Here is a 24520-nt window from a genome sequence, read left to right as displayed (position 1 = left end):
TCTTGGCAGGGAAAAAATACATTTGAATAAATGTGGGTTTTGACACTCTTGTAAATCTCATAACCAACCAGCCATCAAATAATGCAATATGCGTCACAACAGGTGTACAAATATGGGTCATGACAATGTTATGACCATATAATGACAGGATATGACACGTTATGTCAGTTGTTATGACATATTATGATATGGTTATGAGGGTGTCATAACGTGGTATGCCGCTGGGGGTAAAGTGTTACCATTGGAAACATAAATACATTTGCACATTGAGCACTTGTTGTCTCTCAAATACGCTGTTACAGTTGTTGTTTAGCTAGCTAGCACATTTTTGCCATATTAGCTAGATGTGACATCAGTCAAAACACTTCAAAACAAGATATGGCATTGTCATGGAAATTATACACAGGGACACTTGAAGTCAATCTTAAATGAAGCATTGTTTATTTACAGCACGCTGAAGACGTCCCAGTCAAACTTAGATGCATAAAGTGTCGGTCTGAAGTGAGCTTAACCGGGCCAGTCCCGTTAGTTCTCTTATATACTGCTCACACAGACAAGTTATATTTGCATTATTTAGCTTATTTATTATTCATAATTAATTCATAATTAACGTTTGGTTCATGCATGTGACTGACCAATACCTTAAGAGGCTTCCTTTCTCCAAGCTGAGACCTTGAAACTAAGATTTCCCTTTAGTTCTCAAAACACGGTTCTGGGTGTACTGCCAAATTGCATACTGATAGTGAGGATTCCTCCTCTGCATGTTTCAATCAGTCACTTGCATGAGCACAGAAATTGGTTATTAGAAAAGCACAAACAGAAAATGTTCCATCACAGTATCACTAACTAGACACAACAAGCTGAAATGAACCACCTAAGATTCCCACAGAGCAGCTTCTTGTCAATGTTGCTAGTTATCTGGTCATCCAGAATCACAACTACACATGGACTTCTTCCTCATTGAAGCATGCTCTTTGTTGTCGTGACCTTGTCAGCTAACCCGTCTATGATACTTGACTCTTTTTTTGGCATGTTAAGTAACTGCTGTGTGATTACTACTGTCCGTAGACTGAGTTGAGTCTTTCAAAGTATTGACTCCGCTGGTGTTGTTCTCTTCTGGCAGTGTGACCATCAGACTGGGCATTGCTCTCCTGTAGGGGAGAGAAGAGAGGAGTGGAGAGAGAAGAGATCATTGAGGGCAGCAGGTAGCTTAGTGGTTAGAGCGTTGGGCCGCTAACCGAAAGGTTGCTAGATCTAATCCCCGAGCTGACAAGGTAAAAATCTGTCGTTCTGCCCCTGATCAAGGCAGTTAACCCACTGTTCCCACGCCATTATTTTAAATAAGAATTTGTTCTTAACTGACTTGCCTAGTTAAATACATTTTTTAAATATAAATAAAAATGAGAGAAGAGGTGAAAACAGGAGAGACATCAGGGAGCAAGAAAAGATGTGAGACAAAAGGAGAGTAGAGATGAGAGTGGAGACAGTACTGATTAATAACCTCTCTGGGATATGTGGGACGGTAAGCATCCCTCGCAAACAGCCAGTGAAAGTGCAGGGAGCCAAATTCAAAACAACAATCTCATAATGAAAATTCCTCAAGCATACAAGTATTTTACACCATTTTAAAGATACACTTGTTGTAAATCCAGCCACAGTGTCTGTCCTGTACAGTGCATTCAGAAAGTATTCAGACCCTTTGACTTTTTCCACATTTTGTTACGTCGCAGCCTTCCTTATTCTAAAATTGATTTAATTCAATGTTTTTCTCATCAACCTACACACAATACCTGATAATGACAAAGCGAAAACAGCTTTTAGAAATTTTTGCAAATGTATTGGGGAAAAAATATTGAAATACCTAATTTACACAGGTTTTCTATGAGATTTGAAAGTAAGCTCAGGTGCATCCTGTTCCAATTGATCATTCTTAAGATGTTTCTACAACTTGATTGGAGTCCACCTGTGGACTGATTGGACATGATTTGGAGAGGCACACACCTGTCTATATAAGGTCCCACAGTTGACAATGCATTTCAGAGCAAAAACCAAGCCTAGATGTCGAAGGAATTGTCCTTAGAGCTCTGAGACGGGTTTGTGTCAAGGCGCAGATCTGGGGAAGGGTACAAAAGCATTTCTGCAGCATTGCAGGTCCCCAAGAACACATTGGCCTCCATCATTCTTGAATGGATGAAGTTTTGAACCACCAAGACTTCCTAGAGCTGGCCGCTCAGCCAAACTGAGAAATCGAGGGAGAAGGCCATTGGTCAGGGAGATGACCAAGAACCTGATGGTCACTCTGACAGAGCTCCAGAGTTCCTCTGTAGAGATGGGAGAACCTTCCAGAAGGACAACCATCTCTGCAGCACTCCACCAATAAGGCCTTCATGGTAGAGTGGCCAGGCGGAAGCCACTCCTCAGTAAAAGGCACATGACTGCCCATTTGGAGTTTGCCAAAAGGCACCTAATGGACTCAGACCATGAGGAACAAGATTCTCTGGTACCATGAAACCAAGATTGAACTCTTTGACCTGAATGCCAAATGTCATCTCTATGGTGAAGCATGGTGGTGGCAGCATCATGCTGTGGGGATGTTTTTCAGCGGCAGGGACTGGGAGACTAGTGTCGGGATCGAAGGAAGGATGAACGGAGCAAAATCCTAGATGAAAACCTGCTCCAGAGCGCTCAGGACCTCAGAGTGGGTCAAAGGTTTACCTTCCAACAGGACAATGACCCTAAGCACACAGTCAAGACAACGCAAGAGTGGCTTCTGGACAAGTATCTGAATGTCCATGAGTGGCCAAGCCAGAGCTCGGACTTGAACCCGATCGAACATCTCTGGAAAGAGCTGAAAATACCCTCTTAGCACCCTCTTATCTGCATGTTTAATAACCAAAGATTAATCTTTCATTAATTCATTAAGTGCCTGTTCTTCTGTTCTAGTGAGGTTCTTCTGAATGTGGTTTGTTTGTCTCGTATATACTGACATGGCTTCTTGTTCGACTAACCTACAATAGGTATCAATCGAGGAGTTGTTAACCATAGGACAGAATATGCGTTTGGGCTGAAAATGGGTACCAGTTCTTTGATGTGTTTCTAGGCCCGAAACAGTGTTTTGCAAAAACACATGCTTAAATTTATCTTGCGAAATAATTTAAACAGATCTACTTTCCTATCGAATTGTTTATTTGTACATGTAGGTACAAAAGAGAGGCCCTTAGATACGACTGAAACTTGAGCCTCAGTAAGGTCTTTTTTGGAGAGGTTAATTACCGTGTCCTGCTGTTGCTCCATGTCCACGACCTGTGTTCCTGGTCTCCTCTTCGATCGATTGCCTCTCCTACATCGTTTATTTTCTTTCGTGGAGCATTGTGTTGCTTCCGGGCTAAAAGAAAACGACTGTGTGTCATGGTAGCTGGAGTCACTGTCTGTAGAGAATTCGCTCTCAGTGGATGCCTCTGTGTCCAAGTTTCCATGTCCTCCCGAAGCTGCGTTTCTGCGTCACCCGATCAGTGGTGCGTCCCTACGTTGGCCTCTCCGTGCTCCTGTCCTTGAGCCTTTCCATGCGTACACCTGGTTGAGCTGGTAGTCCTCTGTATCTCATTGATATTTCTTGATCTTTGTTGCTTGCAGAAAGTCTCTTTATTTCCCAATGGACTGGGCCTAGAATCTCCTTCATTATAACCTCATGTTCGCTAATCTTAACTTCAACTCCTTTCACTTCCTTCGACACATGTTCAACGATTAATAACATTAAATCTAAAGAATATTTGTTGAGTATTTCACCCCATTGCTGAATGAAAGTTGTTGTTTTTCCCTATTGTAGGCTCCTACTGTATTCTCAGTCCTCTTGGAAAGCTCTTGTTGCGCCACTACTCACTAAGAGTGGTGCCATGCAGGAACAAACTAGTTTCTTTCTCTCCGAGTCTCTGGAGTTGGATTTTAAGTTTGACAGTCGAGTGCGGAACTGGATTGTCCATTCAGACAACCTTTGTGCCATATTAATTTACCATCCTTACAAATCACTTAATCTAAATGTACATTACTGTATTGTCAGTGCTTAACTTGGGCCGGAGCTGACCAGAGTGCCATACAGGCACTTCTAATTTTGGGGGAATTGTGTACCAGCTTCTCTATTAACAAAGTAGCCTATTGCCGACCTAGATTCACACACTGAGGCAAAAAAAGATTGATCAAAGCGGAATGAAGGCGGGATCTGCATTGAATTGCAATGGAGAGTGGGCGTTCATTTCCTGATTCTGCTTTCTTCAAGTTTATTTGCTGATAGTCTGTGAATTTGTGTGTGACAGTAGGCTGAATGCGTATGATGCGCTGTGTAAAATTAGGTCAAATTAGCGTTAGTAAGGACATGAAAAGTCATTGAAATTAGTTTTTACATTTTTGCTAATTTAATTAATGGAGGCACACTTTTAAATATGATCAATGTCTTAAAAATCGACATCAGCCATTATCGGAATGACCCTTCAGTACCTGTCTGTGTGGGTTGTGTGTATGCCAGCTCGAATGGGCCATTGCCCAAGGAGAAAGAGCACAACATCTTAGCAGCAGGTATAAAATAATGAAGAACAACATACTAACTATATAGCCAATTCAAAACAATGTGTAGCAGTTATCTCCCCAGTTAACTAAAGCTAACTAAGCATTCATGTAATTGTCGCCTTTCCACTGGTACTATAGCCTAAATAAATCTGTAATCTGTACAGATGGAAAGCTGGTATTCCCCTCTATTAAACCGTAGCCAAGCAATTGAGACAAAAAATATATTCTATAAATATCTTAACTGACAAATAACTTGCTGTGCATAGATCTCCCCTGAAATATGAATATTTGAGCCTAAACAGTTAGACACCTTGCTTTGAAGTAGCGTACCTTCTCCATTTGATCCCTGATTCATTGAGAGTATTTGGTTATAATGTTGCAATATTTTATATCAAGGGTGGCAACCCTCTTCCAGGACAGCTACTGCGTGTACAGGCCCTGGTCCAATCACATGGTAGCCTAAACATCAGATTGAACTTGGGTGTTTCAGGGCTGCATCAAAATCCAAGTCTGCACACCCCGGAGCTCTCCAGGTGGTGGGTTGACCACATGTTGACAATATGTGACTAACAGTGCAGTTATACTTTGTGGGGGGTTAAGTGCCTTGATCAAGGGCACAACGGCAGGAGATGGTAGGCCTACATGGGATCAGACACTGCAGCCTTCTTAAGCATCTTAAGGCTCGGGCGGAGTGTTCGGAAGTTCGGATGAATGACGTACCCAAAGTAAACTGCCTGTTACTCAGGCCCAGAAACTAGGATATACATATAACATTGGATAGAAAACACTCTGAAGTTTCTAAAACTGTGAAAATAATGTATGTGAGTATTACAGAACTGATATTGCAGGCGAGAACAAGAGGAAACTCCATCCATCACATTTCAATGATAGCCTATTGGAAAAACAAATAGATAGGACCCAGATTGCAGTTCCTATGGCTTCCACTAGATGTCAAGTTTTTAGAAAGGGTTTGAGGCTTGTTTATTTTTTTTAATGAGCAAGTAGTTGTACTTTTTCCAAGGTGTCTCTCATCAGAAAACTAGTCTTGTTGCGCGCGTGAATGAGGTGCGCGCTCTTGTAACGGTTTTCTTTAGGTGAAGTAGAGGCGGATCAAAATGCAAAAGCAAAGCAAACTATGGTCAGGGTGTGACAGTACCCCCCCAAGGTGCGGACTCCGGCCGCAAAACCTGCACCTATTGCGGAGGGTCTGGGTGGGCATCTGTCCGCGGTGGCGGCTCTGGTGCTGGACGTGGCCCCCACTTCACCGTAGTCTTAGTCCCCCACTTTGTCCGCTTCCGTGGCCTCCTAGCTACGGCAACCCTACTTAATGACCCCACTGGACTGAGGGGCAGCAGCTCGGGACAGAGGGGCGGCAGCTCGGGACAGAGGGGCGGCAGCTCGGGACAGAGGGCCAGACAGGCGGGAGACTCCGGCAGCAGCGCCGGACAGGCGGGAGACTCCGGCAGCGCTGGAGAGGAGGAAGGCTCCAGCAGCGCTGGACAGGCGGGAGCCCCTGTAAGGATGAGCCGGAGAGACAGCCTGGTGCGGGGGGCTGCCACCGGAGGGCTGGTGCGTGGAGGTGGTGACGGATAGACCGGACCGTGCAGGCGCACTGGAGCTCTTGAGCACCGAGCCTGCCCAACCTTACCCGGTTGAATGGTCCTGGTCGCCCTGCCAGTGCGGCGAGGTGGAATAGCCCGCACTGGGCTATGCAGGCGAACCGGGGACACCGTGCACAAGGCTGGTGCCATGTAAGCCGGCCCAAGGAGACGCACTGGAGACAAGATGCGTAGAGCCGGCTTCATGGCACTTGGCTCGATGCCCACTCTAGCCCGGCCGATACGCGGAGCTGGAATGTACCGCACCGGGCTATGCACCCGCACTGGGGACACCGTGCACTTCACAGCATAACACGGTGCCTGCCCGGTCTCTCTCGCCCTCCGGTAAGCACAGGAAGTTGGCGCAGGTCTCCTACCTGGCTTCGCCACACTTCCTGTGTGCCCCCCAATACATTTTGGGGGCTGGCTCTCGGGCTTCCATCCACGCCGCCGTGCTGCCTCCTCATACCAGCGCCTCTCCGCCTTCTCCACCTCCAGCTCTTCTTTAGGGCGGCGATATTCTCCAGGCTGTGCCCAGGGACCTTTTCCTTCCAATTCCTCCTCCCATGTCCAGAAGTCTCTCTCGCGCTGCTCCTGCTGCTGCCCGTTACCACGCCGCTTGGTCCTGTTGTGGTGGGTGATTCTGTAACGGTTTTCTTTAGGAGAAGTAGAGGCGGACCAAAATGCTGCGTGGTTGTTATTCATTGTACTTTACTAAAGAAACTGTACACGAATAAACTAACAAAACCAACAAACGTGCGAAAACCTAAAACAGTCCTATCTGGTGCAAAACACAGAGACAGAAACAATCACCCACAAACACACAGTGAAACCCAGGCTACCTAAATATGGTTCCCAATCAGAGACAATGACTAACACCTGCCTCTGATTGAGAACCATATCAGGCCAGACATAGAAATAGACAAACAAGACATCCAACATAGAATGCCCACTCAGATCACACCCTGACCAACCAAAACATAGAATCATACAAAGCAAACTATGGTCAGGGTGTGACAGCTCTTCGTTATTTATCTTCTCTATTGAACATACTATTCTCCATCTTCAAATTTATAGTTTATTTAGATATTAGAGTACCTGAGGATTAATTAGAAATATCGTTTGACTTGTTTGGACGAACTTTACCGGTAACTTTTTGGATTTGTTTGTATACATGTTGAACGAGTGGATTACTGAAATTGATGGCGCCTACTAAACTGACCTTTTGGGATATAAAGAAGGACTTTATCGAACAAAACGACCATTCATTGTGTAGCTGGGACCCTTGGTATTGCAAACAGATGAAGATCTTCAAAAGTAAGTGATTTATTTTATTGCTATTTGGGAATTTGTGACACCTGGTCTGGTTTGAAAAAGTATTTTGATGTGGGGCGCTGTCCTCAGATAATCACATGGTATGCTTTCACAGTAAAGCCTTTTTGAAATCTGACAACGCGGTTAAACGATATAAGACACTTGTATTTTAATATTACGATTTTTGTATTTTGAATTTCATGCTCTGCAATTTCACCGGATGTTGTCAAAGTGGAACGCTATCGGTACACCGATCCCAAAGAGGGGTTACTTTTTCATGAAGGCTATAATAATGGTCATGAAAATGTGGTATAAGTCATGAAAAATGTGTATGAACCCTTAACAGTGAATAATCAGAGGTCTTTATTGCATAATGTAATTTGTGTATTTTGGTGAACAAAGTCTAATGGACCGACTTGGACAAAGAGAGCTCTTGCACTTCTTTAATCCTAAATTAAGCATTGTGTATAGTAGGTTGGTCATCTAGGTTTGTACCTATTGTAAAGGCATTCTTCCTCCTCTTCTGAGGAGGAGTAGCGAGAAGGATTGGAGGACCAATGCGCAGCGTGGTAAGTGTCCATAATGTTTATTTAAAGACATAAACTGAACACTACAAAACAATAAACGTGAAGTGAACGAAACCGAAACAGTAGCGTGTGGCAACAAACACTCACACGGAAACAAACACCCACAACTCAAAAGTGAAACCCAGGCTACCTAAGTATGATTCTCAATCAGAGACAACTAACGACACCTGCCTCTGATTGAGAACCATACTAGGCCGAACACAAAACCTCAACATAGAAAAACACACACCCCAAGTCACGCCCTGACCATACTAAATAAAGATAAAAGAAAGGAAATAAAGGTCAGAACGTGACACTTATAGACTTTCCATCACCATGAAGAAGTCAAGTGGTTTGTGATGATGTTATGTTATGATGTTATGTTGTGGCTCAGTTGGTAGAGCATGTCGCTTGCAATTCTACTGTTGTGGGCTTATTCCCATGGGGTACCAGTACAAAGACGTATGCACATGTATGCACTCGCTATTGTAAGTTTCTCTGGATAAGACCGTCTACTAAAATGGAAAAGGAATTAATAGATTGTTTCAGTTTTCACATAGAAACAGGTTGCCTTTGCAAAGTACTTCAAGAAACTGGAAAACATACAGTATATCAGAGCAAGTATTTCTATATTCCACAAAGTATTATCAGATTAACTGTCGTAAAGATAATTAGCAGACTCAAGTTACAAAACACTCAAATACATTTAGTTTAAAAAAAACATCACAAAAGTAGTGCACTGGGTCTTTACTTGTCCTGTTTTAGTGGACCAATAAACATCTTCAGAGTGGGGAAAAACAAAATATCTGCAACCCCTCCTCCCTCCCACCCCGTCGGTAAAAACATTGCATCACCCCCACCTCAAACTACGTTCCGTGGCTATGGGTACCAGGGGACCTTCAGGCGAGTCTTGTGAGGCCTGTGTGCGTAATAAAAAAACAACCAACATGTTCATGAGAGTCTCAACTTCCCACAGAGGGGTCATATTAGTGTGTAGCCCAAACTGCTACAAACAGACAGAAGTTGGCAGATAGGCTGTTCAGACGAGACCCTGGACGCTTGTTGGGGTCATAGAACGCCATCGTTATAGGCATTTTACGGTAACAAATACTCTTATTGTAATCTTTCTTACCGTGGTTTCCTCTTAACAATAATAGCACTTACAGTTGACCAGGGCAGCTCTAGCATGGCAGAAATGTGATAAACGGACATGTTGGAACGTGCCACGTTGAAAGTCACTGAGCTCTTCGGTAAGATCCCAGTTCCACAATAAATTATTGTTTTGTTCAATAAAGTCCATCATTTATGTCCAAATAACTCCTTTTTATTTGCGCGTTTAGTTCACAAATGAATTTTCACGACTTGCAGGCCAGACGAAAAGTAAAAACATTTCCGTTACAGTTCATAGAAACATGGAATCAATCTTTAGGATGTTTTTATCATAAATCTTCAGTAATGTTTCAACCGGAGAATTCCTTTGTCTTCAGAAATGCAATGGAACGCAGCTACACCTCACGGGAGCGCGCCCGAATGAGATCATGGCACTCTGGCAGACCTCTTTGTCAAAAAGCTCCCTTTCTCCCCCACTTTACAGTAGAAGCCTCAAACAAGGTTCTGAAGACTGTTGACATCTAGTGGAAGCATTAGGAAGTGCAATCGGACCAAATTTCCACTGTGTCTTGGATAGGCAAAGAGTTGAAAAACTACGAACCTCAGATTTCCCACTTCCTGGTTGGATTTCTTCTCAGGTTTTTGCCTGCCATATGAGTCCTGTTATACTCACAGACATCATTCAAACAGTTTTAGAAACTTCTGAGTGTTTTCCATCCAGATCTACTAACTATGCATATCTTAGCTTCTGAGCCTGAGTAGCAGGCAGTTTACTCTGGGCACCTTATTCATCCAAGCTACTCAATACTGCCACCTAGCCATAAGAAGTTTTAACCTGTCTCCTCCCCTTCATCTACATTGAAGTGGATTTAACCTGGATTAATCTGGTCAGTTTATGTCATGGAAAGAGCAGGCGTTCCTAATGTTTTGTACACTCAGTGTATATGTTTTTGGAATGTTCTTTCAGCTGTTCATAGGCTAAATCATCATGATAAAAATTGGTTGACAGTTCAGAATAGGGTGAGTAGCCTCTTCTGACTCCTCTAGCTCCACATGATGGTGCAAGCCAATCAGCAGGGTGTTAGCCAGCCTTGCTGCTTTGTGGAGTCCGCCACTAGCACAGTCACTGTAGTTAGCTCAGCTTTCCCCATTGAAACCGTGTCTTTCTGGGCCGGTCCTTGCCGTTCTACCACCATAGGCCAGACCAAAAAATAACTGCACCAAAAAAAGACATCCAAAAGGCGTTGGTCCGTGCTCAATGAGGTGTAGCCTAAAACAGGCCATTTCATTGGCTTTATTAGTCCTGATTTCTGTGACTAATCAATTTGCCTATTTAAACTCTGAATATCAGATACCCAGCTTTATGAGGAGTTATCGCGAGCCTAGGAAATGCATAAGTATTTTCATTTTCGCTATGATAAAAAATTTAAGGAAACAAACTTGAAACCACTGATCATGACAACGGTGTGAAACTCCTAGACAGCAGTTGTGATTGTCCGTTCCATATTGTCCATTTTAGTTTGACATGTCCTGTTTTCAGGATATGTTGTTTGTTAACATGACAGCAAATGTTTTAGTTGACTGAGTGCCGTTTAGAGAAACCTGAATTTGGCAAAAGTGTCGGTGTCATTACATTGTCATACATTTTATCTCCAGCCTGTAGGCTACAGAATTAATACATTTGTAAAAGGTATTTAACCTTTATTTAAGTAGGCAAGTCAGTTAAGAACAAATTCTAATTTACAATGACGGCCTAGGAACAGTGGGTTAACTGGTCTAGGAACAGTGGGTTAACTGGTCTAGGAACCGTGGGTTAACTGGTCTAGGAACAGTGGGTTATCTGGTCTAGGAACAGTGGGTTAACTGCCTCTTTCAGGGGCAGAACACAGATGTTTACCATGTCAGCTCGGTGATTCAATCTAGCAACCTTTCAGTTACTGGCCCAACGCTCTAACCACTAGGCGATCTGCCGCCCCAGAAAAGGCCACATACTCTTTCTACCATATCCTACAGCTGCTACATGATTTATATTGGATCATTTTTTTGACAGAATGTTGGTGGAGCGCTGTAGAGAGGGATCTCTCCAACAGCACCCTGGAGAGGAGAGCTGGGAATGGACAAGCAAAATATGTTGCGCCCCCTGCTTTTGACAAATTGGGCACTGCTCACCTAAAAAGCCCATACGCCACTGGTTGAGAGAAATTGTCATTATTTTGGGGCAGAATTATGAGGTTTAATGTGTTGTTGTTGGACGTGCGTCTTGATCAGTTTAGCTCAGAAAATGCAGCCCTGGTCAATCTGCCACCATAAGCGCCTGCCTAATCCTGCCTAATGAGCAGGCTGGTCGTGGTGTCTGTGCCTCGAACTTGGTCAGGCAAAACTAAACATGGTGGTGTTCACTTTCGCAATCTCACTGGAATAAAGACCTCCATTCCTGTCATTATTGAAAGACATTGATAGTTCTAGGTCCCAAGAAACAAAGATATCTGCTGTTTCATCTGACAGTTAATGTTGATGGTTGTACAGTAGTCTCAAATAATACTGTGAAGGACCTCGGCCTTACTCTGATCTCTCTTTTGGCGAACTTAATCAAGAAAATTTCAAGGGGAGCTTTTTTCCATCTTCGTAACATAGCAAAAATCTGAAACTTGTTGTCCAAAAATGGTGCATAAAATCTAATGCTTTTGTCACTTCTAGATTAGACTACTGCAATGCTCTACTCTCTGGCTACCTGGATACATTACTAAATAAACTTCAGTTAGTGCTAAATATGGCTGCTAGAATCTTGACTATAACCCCAAAATTGTATCATATTACTCCAGTGTTAGCCTCTCTACACTGGCTTCCTACTAAGGCAAGGGCTGATGTCAAGGTTTTACTGCTAACTTACAAAGCATTACATGGACTTGCCTCTACCTATCTCTCCGATTTGGTCCTGCCGTACATACCTACACATTTGCTATGGTCACAAGATGCCCTAGAATTTGTAAACAAATCATTGTGGGCTGTACTCAACCTTGTCTCAGGTTAGTAACTTGTTGGTCTGTTGATATCCCTCTAGTGGTGTGGGGGCTGTGATTTGGCAAAGTGGGTGGGGTTACATCCTGACTGCTTCGCCGTCTCAGCCTCCAGTAACTATGCTGCAGTAGTCTATGTGCCGGGGGGCTATGGTCAGTTTGTCCTATCAAGTGAAATTCTCCAGTCTTATCTGGTGTCCTGTGTGAACTGAAATATGTTCTCTCTAAGTCTCCTCTCAAACTCTTCCCCCCTCCAGGAGGACCTGAGCCCCAGGACCATGCCTCAGGACTACCTGGCATGTTTTCGACTCTACTCTCTCTCTCTCTCTCTCTCTCTCTCTCTCTCTCTCTCTCTCTCTCTCTCTCTCTCTCTCTCTCTCTCTCTACCTCTCTCTCTCAACCTCTCTCTCTCTCACTCTCTCTCTCTACCTCTCTCTCTCTCTCTCTCTCTCTCTCTCTCTCTACTCTCTCTCTCTCTCTCTCTCTCTCTCTCTCTCTCTCTCTCTCCTCTCTCTCTCTACCTCTCTCTCTCTCTCTCTCTCTCTCTCTCTCTCTACCTCTCTCTCTCAACCTCTCTCTCGACCTCTCTCTACCTCTCTCTCTCTCTCTCTCTCTCTCTCTCTCTCTCTACCTCTCACTCTCTCTCTCTCTACCCTCTCTGTCGACCTCTCTCTCTCTCTCTACCTCTCTATCTCTCTCTCTTCTCTCTCTCTCTCTCTCTCTCTCTCTCTCTCTCTCTCTCTCTCTCTCTCTCTCTCTCTCTCTCTCTCTCTCTCTCTCTCGACCTCTCTCTCTCGACCTCTCTCTCGACCTCTCGACCTCTGAATGCTCGACCTCTGAATGTTCGGCCAACTGACATTTACTCCTGAGGTGCTGACCTGTTGCATGCTCTACTACTACTACAATTATTATTTGACCCTGCTGGTCATCAATGAACGTTTGAACATCTTGAAGAACTATCTGGCCTTAATGGCTTGTACACTTATAATCTCCACTCGGCACAGCCACAAGAGGACTGGACACCCCTCGGAGCCTGGTTCCTTTCTAGGTTACTTCCTAGGTTCCTGCATTTATGGGGAGTTTTTCCTAGACACCGTGCTTCTACATCTGCATTGCTTGCTGTTTGGGATTTATGCTGGGTTTCTGTCTAAGCACTTTGTGACATCTGATGTAAAAAGGGCTTTATAAATACATCTGATTTGATAGAGTAAAGTGAGAAGCTTGAAATTACGTGTAAAATCACACGTGGGCAGAATGTGATTCGGATCCTAAGTTTTATTTCCACTAGTTACCACAGCCACAAATTTGGCAATATCAAAAAGATTCATTAAAACTGTATTCGTAGCCTGACCTTTCAGAAAAGGCATGTTTGCTCCTCCCTCAGGAAGACATTTCCCGTTTTCTAAAACCTTACATTGTGCACATTTTCAAGACAACATAAACATAAGCAGGAGGCCTCAAAGTGTTTAGTGCGTAAAAGAAACACATGAGCAGAACATTGGGAGTTTTAGAAACAGGAAAAGGCATCCTACTGGTGGGACAAACACAAGTCACACAGCCACTTTGTTTAGTAATGATCAAGTGTTGAATGGAAAGGGAAGGGGCTACCTAGTCAGTTAGTTGCACAACTGAATGCATTCAACCGAAATGTGTCTTCCTCATTTAACCCAACCCATCTGAGTTAAGCTACTGACCTCTTTGCGCTTCTCACAATGACTTGTCTGTTCCTGTTTTCGTTTCCTGTAGAAACAAAGTAACTTGAATTAGGTATTTTATTGAAAATATAACTCCTACTCAACAATAGATACAAAATGAGACCACGGTGCTTTAGGCAATGCAGATGTGATTGAACTGAGCTCTTAGGTACACTACTTTGAGCTACTCACCTACACAGCCAGACCATACAACAGATGTTAATGCAGAGAACCACTCCTCCAATAGCAGATGGAATTGTGAAGAGCAATAACCTCCGTAGGTTATATTCAGCATGATCTGTGTTAAGACAGAAACAATTGGGATTTTCAGGAGTTGACAAGTCTAAAACAAGTGTTATATTCCTTTGCTTTATAACAATATAGTAAACAATTGGGAGATAATAACCAAATAATAACATTATAACATTCAGTATTGATGGTTTGCAATAATTATCACAATAATTTATATTTTTGTTAAAGTCAAAATTCTGGAAATGTATATCTGGCATGACAGAATACAGTTTCTTCTCCACATGTTACAGTATAAACAGAACATTACTTCCATTACCTGTGAGGTTATTAGTGATGGTCAAATTCCACTCCATTGTCCGTACACCACTTTGATCATCTGTTATTTGACAGCTGTAGCTCCCGGTGTCATTTAACTCTACATTAAAGATAGTCAGCTTTGTAGGTGGATCAACACTCATCCTGTCAGAGGTGAATGTTCTTTCAGATTTATTCAGTGTGTCACTATGAGAGAAAATAAGAACTGTGTCCTTCTTCCAGATGTATGTTGCATTCGTCTCTGAGTTATTGCAAACCAAAGTAACAATTTCTCCCAAAGAAGCTGATTTGTTTTTCAGATATTTTGTTAAGTCACCTGCTGACTCTATGGGACAGAAAACAACAAAGACAATGTTTTAAGTACTTTACTTTAAAGGACAGTGTGAGATTTTTAAAATCCTTTTAAGAAGTCATAAGAATGCAAATCAAACACAAACAGACAGACAGACAGACAGACAGACAGACAGACAGACAGACAGACAGGTAGGCAGGTAGGCAGGCAGGCAGGTACACACACAGACACACACACATACACACTGTACTATGGTCATCAACTGTAGCTTACCTGTAAAGACAAGGAACAGCATGCTGACCACAGACACCAGGTCCCAGGACAGGAGAGTTTCCATGATGATATTAGACAGAGCTGACTGACAGAGAGAAATGGACAGAGTGGAGTGGAACGTCAGAGTCTGAGATCAGTGTCACAGCTAGCTAACCAGGAACTCAGAGAGAGCGGGTCATGAACATTTCAGTAGTCTGAGGAGGATGGAGAACAGAGGAAGTGGTCGTGTGAGAGAGAAGCACAGAAGTGAGTTTCTCTGAAACATCACAGCCATTGAACTCAGAGACATCACACGGGTGCTCAGCATTTTATTACCGAGTGATTTGCTGTGTGCTCAGAGTTAGATTTCAAGGTGGATTTCATATCCAAAGCCTCATTCCCCATCGATGATCCCGTCCCCAAAAACTGTCAGACTGGCCAATAGCTTCTTCCCCTAGACCATCAGGCTGCTGAATAGCCACTAAGCAGCAATCTGCTTCCCCTGTCCCCCACCTGCCACCTGAACTTACCCACCACACACCAGGGTGTCACCAGTGTTTTATGTTCATGTTAGCTCTAGTGTTATTGTGTTCCATCAGGAGTCTAACACCAAAGACTTGTGGTGAGCAGAATCAACCTCTGCATCATTCAAGACTGTTGCTTTGTGAGAAGGTGGTAAAATTCACAGTTAGACATTGATATGTAAATGCCAGCTGAAATGTACACCGGGCCTTGCCTTGACTCCAAGTCTGAGCAGGTCTGCCGAAGCCATGGCCCAGTGAGACACGGGTGCCAGCCCAGGCAGTTGGAAACAGAAAAGTTTGAGCCTCTTGGGTAAAACACTGGGGTAAATCCTCAGCGCAGGAGTCTGGCCTAGTGGTAATGGGGATTTGAGCCCTGTCTTGGCCACTCTGTCTGAGCCATAGAAATAGATGATATTAAATGTTTTATTATCTGAAGCCCTTCTATCTAACCTCTCACAGTCATTTCATAAAATAAACCACATAAAGTGCAGCAACTGTAAGAGGTCTGACACCCCAGAACATACTACATTCTGAACTACCTCAGTGTAGAATGTAGTACATGACATTAAGATCAGTTTCACATTGGCTCAATCACATTAAATCACTTGGTGTTTTTCAATGCTTTTGACCATTTAGATTCTGTTTTTGATCTTTACATGTCACGCCCTGACTGTAGAGAGCGTTTTATGTCTCTATTTTGGTTTGATCAGGGTGTGATTTGGGTGGGCAGTCTATGTTCTATGTTCTATGATTTTCTATTTCTAAGTGTTTGGCCGGGTGTGGTTCTCAATCAGAGACAGCTGTCTATCGTTGTCTCTGATAGAGAACCATACTTAGGTACCCTTTTCCCCCACCTGTTTTGTGGGAAGTTAACTATGTCTTTGTTCAGGGCACATGGCCCAAAGCTTCACGGTTTGGTTATTGTTCTTTGTTTTGTCGGCGTCATTTTTGAATAACATTTGGCGGGTTCCACGGGGAGTGTGGCAGAGTCAGGAAGCAGACCTGAGCCAACTCCCCATGCTTACTGTGGAGAGCATGGGACTGGTCAGGCCCCGTGCTATGGGGTGATGCTCACAGTGTCGAGGTGGAGCATTCACAGGCCGGTGTGCTCGGTGCCAGCGTCCCGCATTTGCCGGGTGGAAGCTGGTATCCAGCCAGAACGGGTCAGCTCTGCGCTCGAGACCACCAGTGCGCCTCCACGGCCCAGGGTATCCGGTACCTCGGCCAAGGAAGAGGCCTCCTGGATGTCTCCCCAGCCCGGTGAGTCCTGTGCCTGCTCCCAGAGCCAGGTCTCCTCTGTGTCTCCCCAGCGCAGGGAGTCCTGAGTCTCCCTCCTGTCCGGAGCTGCTAGAGTCTCCCTCCTGTCCGGAGCTGTCAGAGTCTCCCTCCTGTCCGGAGCTGCCAGAGTCTCCCTCCTGTCCGGAGCTGCCAGAGTCTCCCTCCTGTCCGGAGCTGCCAGAGTCTCCCTCCTGTCCGGAGCTGCCAGAGTCTCCCTCCTGTCCGGAGCTGCCAGAGTCTCCCTCCTGTCCGGAGCTGCCAGAGTCTCCCTCCTGTCCGGAGCTGCCAGAGTCTCCCTCCTGTCCGGAGCTGCCAGAGTCTCCCTCCTGTCCGGGGCCCGCTACGAGGGTCCCCGCTCTAGAGGCGCCACCTAAGTGGGCCATGCCAGAGGTGGAGTGGGGTCTACGTCCCTCGCCAGAGCCGCCACCGTGGAAAAATGCCCACCCAGACCCTCCCCTATAGGTTCAGGTTTTGCGGCCGGAGTCCGCACCTTTGGGGGGGGGGGGTACTGTCACGCCCTGACCGTAGAGAGCGTTTTATGTCTCTATTTTGGTTTGGTCAGGGTGTGATTTGGGTGGGCAGTCTATGTTCTATGTTCTATGATTTTCTATTTCTATGTGTTTGGCCGGGTGTGGTTCTCAATCAGGGACAGCTGTCTATCGTTGTCTCTGATTGAGAACCATACTTTTCCCCCACCTGTTTTGTGGGAAGTTAACTTTGTCTTTGATCAGGACACATAGCCCAAAGCTTCACGGTTTGGTTTTTGTTCTTTGTTTTGTCGGCGTCATTTTTTAATAAAGAGAAAATGTACACTTACCATGCTGCACCTTGGTCCAGTCCTTCAGCCAGCCGTGACATTACATTTGGGAAGAAATGATCAACTCAAGAGTCTGCCTATATACTCAGGCGATCCATGGCGAACTATTTGTTTTGCTATTTTGTTAGTTTATGTGTGTACTGTCCTAAATAACTGTTGACAATTTTATGTTATTCTAACATACAGAGGTGTGAGCCAATCATGCATAAGAGTGGCTGGGGTAGTCAAACTGATACAGGATGTGTTTGTGTGGTCTTAGAGAGAGAGGGGGGTAGAGAGAGAGTGTAAGACTGAGGGAGAGAGAGAATGTTTTTCTGTGTGTTTTTTTCTTCTTTGAAACAGTGTTCTGAGGAAATACCACAGTGTAAATAAAGGGTGTGAGGTTACATTTTGGAACATGCACTCATCAATTCCATTCAGGTGCTGCCTTGATTTTGACAGAGAGATGGGCATCTGTGGAGAGCTAATGGGTTCAGGTCAGAGGAAGTAACGGTTTGTCACTTACTGAAAACCCTGAGGTTTCGCCAGTAAGCGGGCAGCAAGTAATGCATACGTCATGCACATGGAACAAACAGTAAACGTGTTCACTTAAGTACACCATTCACACAACCACAGAAACACACACAATCATAACGTTGAAGTAAACTATAAAAGTTGACTTATGTAAACTTTCTGTGATTCAAATCAAATTCTCCACCTATGCATCATAGTTCTATCGTCACATACAGATAGTGGTTTTGACTCTTGCATCAACCATGTTTAACATGCTTTAAACAGGTCTCTATTACAAGAAAAAGAGGGGGTAGAAAGGAAACAGCAAGAGTGTGGGGGAAGGGGAGGAGGGGGATGAAGAGGGGAAGACCAAGATAAGGGTGGTGGTATGACAGTGCTACAAGTGAGATGATAGGTACATATACAGTGTATTCAGACCCCTTGACTTTTCCACTTTGTTACATTATCGACTTATTCTAAAATGGATTACATATTTTGTTCCCCCTCATCATTCTACACACAATACCCGACAATGAAAAAGCAAAAGCATGTTTTTTTTTTGCAAAAATATAAAAAACTATAAAAAACTCAGAGACTTGTCCTGAAGCCACTCCTGCGTTGCCTTGGCTGTGTGCTTAGGGTCGTTGTCCAGTTGGAAGACGAACCATCGCTCCAGTCTGCGGTCCTGAGTGCTCTGGAGGCCACTGTGTTCTTGGGGACCTTGTTTCCCCAGATCTGTGCCTCGACACAATCCTGTCTCGGAGCTCTATTGACAAATCCTTCGACATCATGGCTTGTTTTTTTCTCTGACATGCACTGTCATCTGTGGGACCATATATCTCACATATTATGTGCCCAGTATGATAGAGCAAGAAACTTTTCTTAGCAGATAATGACAACATGACAACAACAGTAGCTGTAGATGATGTAAAGAAAAGTTGGAGGGTGGTTGGTAATGGAGGACATCCAGTGGATCCACGTCTGGGTGTTGGGCAGAACCCCTAGCTCCTGGAGAGAACCACATGGAAACCACGTGTTTGATACCATTCTATTTACTCCATTCCAGACATTATTGTGAGCCATCCTCCCCTCAGCAGCCTCCATTTAACTATATGTATAGCTAGCAACTAGCAAACGTTAATGAAAAATTGTTGTTGAGAAATGGTTGTACATAGCTAAATCTGGCAAGTTATCTAATTGAAGTTAACTGCCTAACGTTAACCTGAATTGTGAATTTCTGAATGTTGTGCCTCTTGTCGAGATCAGGGGTGTCTTCATAGTACTTCGTCTGGAAAGAGAAAAATAAAATCTCCTTGAGGGATGCCATTGAAGTGCTAACTACATAAAAACTAAAAGCTGTAATAACAGTTACAGTAGCTTGCTTGCTAACGTTAGCTAAATACAACTGTCTGGCTCGCTGGCTAGCTGACTAGGCAGGCTGAAAAATATAAGTACAGTAGCTAGCAACGTCAATCTGTAAAACAGCTATTATTAATTCCTATTTAACAATATGTACTTAAGACAAACACATGGTAAAGAAAGTGTTCTCTTTACAGTCTTTTCGGTGCTCTGAAGCAGCAGGTTGTCACAGTCAAAAACACCGTCCTTGGAGAGAAATTCTGAGGTAATAATTTTGCGCGGACTGAGTAAACATTTATGCAGTGAAATAAAACTCGAACTGCCCGCATCCTCCTACGAGGTAAATTAGAGCCAAGCAACAGCCATGCAACCAGCATAGCAACAGACTCTTTGGTTCATTACGCAATCTGGTCAGAATGTTGCAACAGAAACTAGAACTCATCGAATCCCATTGTGACGTAGAGGGGGATACTATTTGGCAGGAGGACACTATTTGGCATGACAGGACCCAAACCTGTGGCTGACCGAGAAAAACAATCGCAGGAACAAGTGTGTGACGCGGTCACACAAGGTGGGCATGGTCAGTAATCAGGGTGAACTTATTCCCGAGGAGCTAATACTTGAGGGTGTCCCGGACCCATTTCATGGTGAGGCACTCCTTCTCGACAATCAAGTACTTCTTCTCCCTCAGGAGGAGCTTCGTGATGACATACATGATGGGGTGCTCCTCACGTTCCTGCTCTTGGGACAAAGGGCTTTTACCCTTGTGTCAGACTCGTCAATCTGGACCAGGAGGTTTTTTGAAAAGTCTGGGGTGACGAGTACGGGCTGCGAACATAGCGTGTCCTTCAGGGCCTAGAAGAAGGGGAGAAGCTAGAGCGGCAAAGTTAGGTGGGAATCAACTGTAGTATCCTGCTAACCCAAGGAACGACTTCACCTGCCTCTTGGTTTTTCACATTTCCCAGTCCGGTTTGATAGCCCAATCACTACACCTCAGCATAGCCCAGCTTGAACTTGTGGGGGTTTGCAGTCAGCTCTGCATCCCTTAGCGCATCCGCCACCGCCTGTAACCTACAGAGATGGGACTCCCAACTGTCACTGTGCACGATTATATCATCCAAATAAGAGGCAGGTTCTGCTGTGGCTGTGTCCGCGTGCCACTTCTTCAATAGTTTCACATGGTAAAGCTGGAGTGGTTTTCTCTGTCCCGGTTGGCGTACCTTATGATTGACGTCACCTAACTTCTCGACAATGTTGTAGGGCCCATGCCACATAGCCAGGAATTTGCTCTCCGTTGTGGGGATCAGAACCAAGACCTTCTCACCCGGTTGGAACTCTTCGTGGTTGGGCCCTCCGGTCGAATATATGCTCCTGGGTGCGTTGCACCTGTGCAATGTGCTCCCTCGCCACTGGAAAAATCGCCTACATCCTCTCCCTCATCTCCTCTACTTGTTCCACCACACTGCAAAGGGGGGATGGTTGGTCCAGCAATCCGCTGGGCCGATGGCCATACAGGAGATCAAAGGGGGAGAACCCAGTGGACGCTTGGTGTACCTCGGTCACCAAGAATATCAAGTGGGGTAGGAGCTGGTCCCAGTTCCTCCCGTCTCTCTCGATTACCTTCTTCAACATCTGCTTTGGGGTCTTATTGAAGTGTTGGACTAGCCCGTCCATTTGTGGATGGTACACACTGGTCCTCATCTGTTTGATTCATAAAATATTGCAGACATCTTTCATCACACTAGACATGAAAGAGTTGTTACTCTTATCAGGCTATGCTGCAGACTACCTATTCTCTGATACACACATGCACAAACACACACAGTGTTTACTGTCTATGCATAGTCACTTCACCCCTAGCTACAGGTACAAATTACCTCAACTAACCTGTACCCCCGCGCACTGACTCTGTACTGGTACCCCTTGTATATAGCCTCGTTATTGTTATTTATTATGTTATTGTGTTACTTTATTATGTTATTGTGTTACTTTTGATTATTTTTTGTTTTTTACTTTAGTTTATTTGGTAAATATTTTCTTAACTCTTTTTGAACTGCACTGTCGGTTAATAAGGGCTCGTAAGTAAGCATTTCACTAAGGTTTACACTTGTTGTATTTGGCATGTGTGATAAATAACGTTTATGATTTGATTAAAAACTTGTTACGGCTGAGATCCCGTTAACGGGATAGATATGACAACAGCCAGTGAAAGTGCAGAGAGCCAAATTCAAACAACAGAAATCTCAGAATTAAAATTCCTCAAACATGCAAGTATTTTACACCATTTTAAAGATACTCTTGTTGTTAACCCCACCACAGTGTCCGATTTCAAAAAGGCTTTACAACGAAAGTATACTATGTAATTATATTAGGTCAGCACCTGGTCACAGAAAAATGCAATTTTTCCAGCTGAAGAGAGGAGTCACAAAAAGCAGAAATAGGGATAAAATTAATCACTAACACTGATCTTCATCAGATGACACTCATAGGTCTTCATGTTACACAATACATGTGTGTTTTGTTCGATAATGTGCATGTGTTTCAGACATAAGGAAGTGGATGGCTGCAAACTTTCTACTATTAAACTCGGACAAAACAGAGATGCTTGTTCTAGGTCCCAAGAAACAAAGAGATCTTCTGTTGAATCTGACAATTAATCTTAATGGTTGTACAGTCGTCTCAAATAAAACTGTGAAGGACCTCGGCGTTACTCTGGACCCTGATCTCTCTTTTGAAGAACATATCAAGACCATTTCGAGGACAGCTTTTTTCCATCTACGTAATATTGCAAAAATCAGAAACTTTCTGTCCAAAAATGATGCAGAAAAATTAATCCATGCTTTTGTCACTTCTAGGTTAGACTACTGCAATGCTCTACTTTCCGGCTACCCGGATAAAGCACTAAATAAACTTCAGTTAGTGCTAAATACGGCTGCTAGAATCCTGACTAGAACCAAAAAATGTTATCATATTACTCCAGTGCTAGCCTCTCTACACTGGCTTCCTGTCAAAGCAAGGGCTGATTTCAAGGTTTTACTGCTAACCTACAAAGCATTACATGGGCTTGCTCTTACCTATCTCTCTGATTTGGTCCTGCCGTACATACCTACACGTACGCTACGGTCACAAGACGCAGGCCTCCTAATTGTCCCTAGAATTTCTAAGCAAACAGCTGGAGGCAGGGCTTTCTCCTATAGAGCTCCATTTTTATGGAACGGTCTGCCTACCCATGTCAGAGATGCAAACTCGGTCTCAACCTTTAATTCTTTACTGAAGACTCATCTCTTCAGTGGGTCATATGATTGAGTGTAGTCTGGCCCAGGAGTGGGAAGGTGAACGGAAAGGCTCTGGAGCAACGAACCGCCCTTGCTGTCTCTGCCTGGCCGGTTCCCCTCTTTCCACTGGGATTCTCTGCCTCTAACCCTATTACAGGGGCTGAGTCACTGGCTTACTGGGGCTCTCTCATGCCGTCCCTGGAAGGGGTGCGTCACCTGAGTGGGTTGATTCACTGATGTGGTCATCCTGTCTGGGTTGGCGCCCCCCTTGGGTTGAGCCATGGCGGAGATCTTTGTGGGCTATACTCAGCCTTGTCTCAGGATGGTAAGTTGGTGGTTGAAGATGTCCCTCTAGTGGTGTGGGGGCTGTGCTTTGGCAAAGTGGGTGGGGTTATATCCTTCCTGTTTGGCCCTGTCCGGGGTGTCCTCGGATGGGGCCACAGTGTCTCCTGACCCCTCCTGTCTCAGCCTCCAGTATTTATGCTGCAGTAGTTTATGTGTCGGGGGGCTAGGGTCAGTTTGTTATATCTGGAGTACTTCTCCTGTCCTATTCGGTGTCCTCTGTGAATCTAAGTGTGCGTTCTCTAATTCTCTCCTTCTCTCTTTCTTTCTCTCTCTCGGAGGACCTGAGCCCTAGGACCATGCCCCAGGACCACCTGACATGATGACTCCTTGCTGTCCCCGGTCCACCTGGCCGTGCTGCTGCTCCAGTTTCAACTGACCTGAGCCCTAGGACCATGCCCCAGGACTACCTGACATGATGACTCCTTGCTGTCCCCAGTCCACCTGGCCGTGCTGCTGCTCCAGTTTCAACTGTTCTGCCTTATTATTCGACCATGCTTGGTCATTTATGAACATTTTAACATCTTGGCCATGTTCTGTTATAATCTCCGCCCAGCACAGCCAGAAGAGGACTGGCCACCCCACATATGCTCTCTCTAATTCTCTCTTTCTTTCTCTCTCTCGGAGGACCTGAGCCCTAGGACCATGCCCCAGGACTACCTGACATGATGACTCCTTGCTGTCCCCAGTCCACCTGACCGTGCTGCTACTCCAGTTTCAACTGTTCTGCCTTATTATTATACGACCGTGCTGGTCATTTATGAACATTTGAACATCTTGGCCATGTTCTGTTATAATCTCCACCCGGCACAGCCAGAAGAGGACTGAACACCCCACATAGCATGGTTCCTCTCTAGGTTTCTTCCTAGGTTTTGGCCTTTCTAGGGAGTTTTTCCTAGCCACCGTGCTTCTACACCTGCATTGCTTGCTGTTTGGGGTTTTAGGCTGGGTTTCTGTACAGCACTTTGAGATATCAGCTGATGTACGAAGGGCTATATAAATAAATTTGATTTGATTTGATTTGATGTGTATACCAAACGCATTAACAAAAGTAGCTAATTGGACATAAATAACGGACATTATCGAACAACTCAAGCATTTATTGTGGACCTGGGATTCCTTGGAGTGCATTCTGATGAAGATCATCAAAGGTAAGGGAATATTTAGCATGTCATTTATGGTTTATGTTGACTACAACATGGCAGCTATTTTGACTTGATTGTTCTGAGCGCCGTCTCAGATTATTGCATGGTTTGCTTTTTCCGTTAAAATAAATTGAAATCTGACACAGCGGTTGCATTAACTTCTTGGATATACGGGGCCCTCTTTTAATTTATGGATAATAAAACGTTCCCGTTTTAAACAAGATATTTTGTCAAGAAAAGATGCTTGACTATGCAAATAATTGACAGCTCTGGAAAGAAAACACTCTGACGTTTCCAAAACTGCAAAGATATTGTCTG

The 24520-nt window shown here is 44.4% G+C and overlaps 1 protein-coding gene across 1 annotated transcript; it reads right to left on the bottom strand.

The window, feature by feature from the left end:
• Window positions 1-418: 418 nt before the first annotated feature.
• Window positions 419-17608, bottom strand: LOC118373965 (uncharacterized). The gene is made up of 6 exons (XM_035760298.2): window positions 17590-17608; window positions 14992-15076; window positions 14428-14751; window positions 14052-14157; window positions 13860-13905; window positions 419-1151 (listed from the first exon to the last, which is right to left on the bottom strand). Exons 1-6 carry the CDS (start codon window positions 17590-17592, stop codon window positions 1056-1058), a joined length of 660 nt encoding a protein of 219 aa, XP_035616191.1. The 5' UTR covers window positions 17593-17608; the 3' UTR covers window positions 419-1055.
• Window positions 17609-24520: the final 6912 nt, after the last annotated feature.

This window comes from Oncorhynchus keta, chromosome 34, assembly GCF_023373465.1.
Source record: "Oncorhynchus keta strain PuntledgeMale-10-30-2019 chromosome 34, Oket_V2, whole genome shotgun sequence".
Taxonomy (NCBI): domain Eukaryota; kingdom Metazoa; phylum Chordata; class Actinopteri; order Salmoniformes; family Salmonidae; genus Oncorhynchus; species Oncorhynchus keta.
This window is presented reverse-complemented; position numbering and strand designations above follow the sequence as displayed.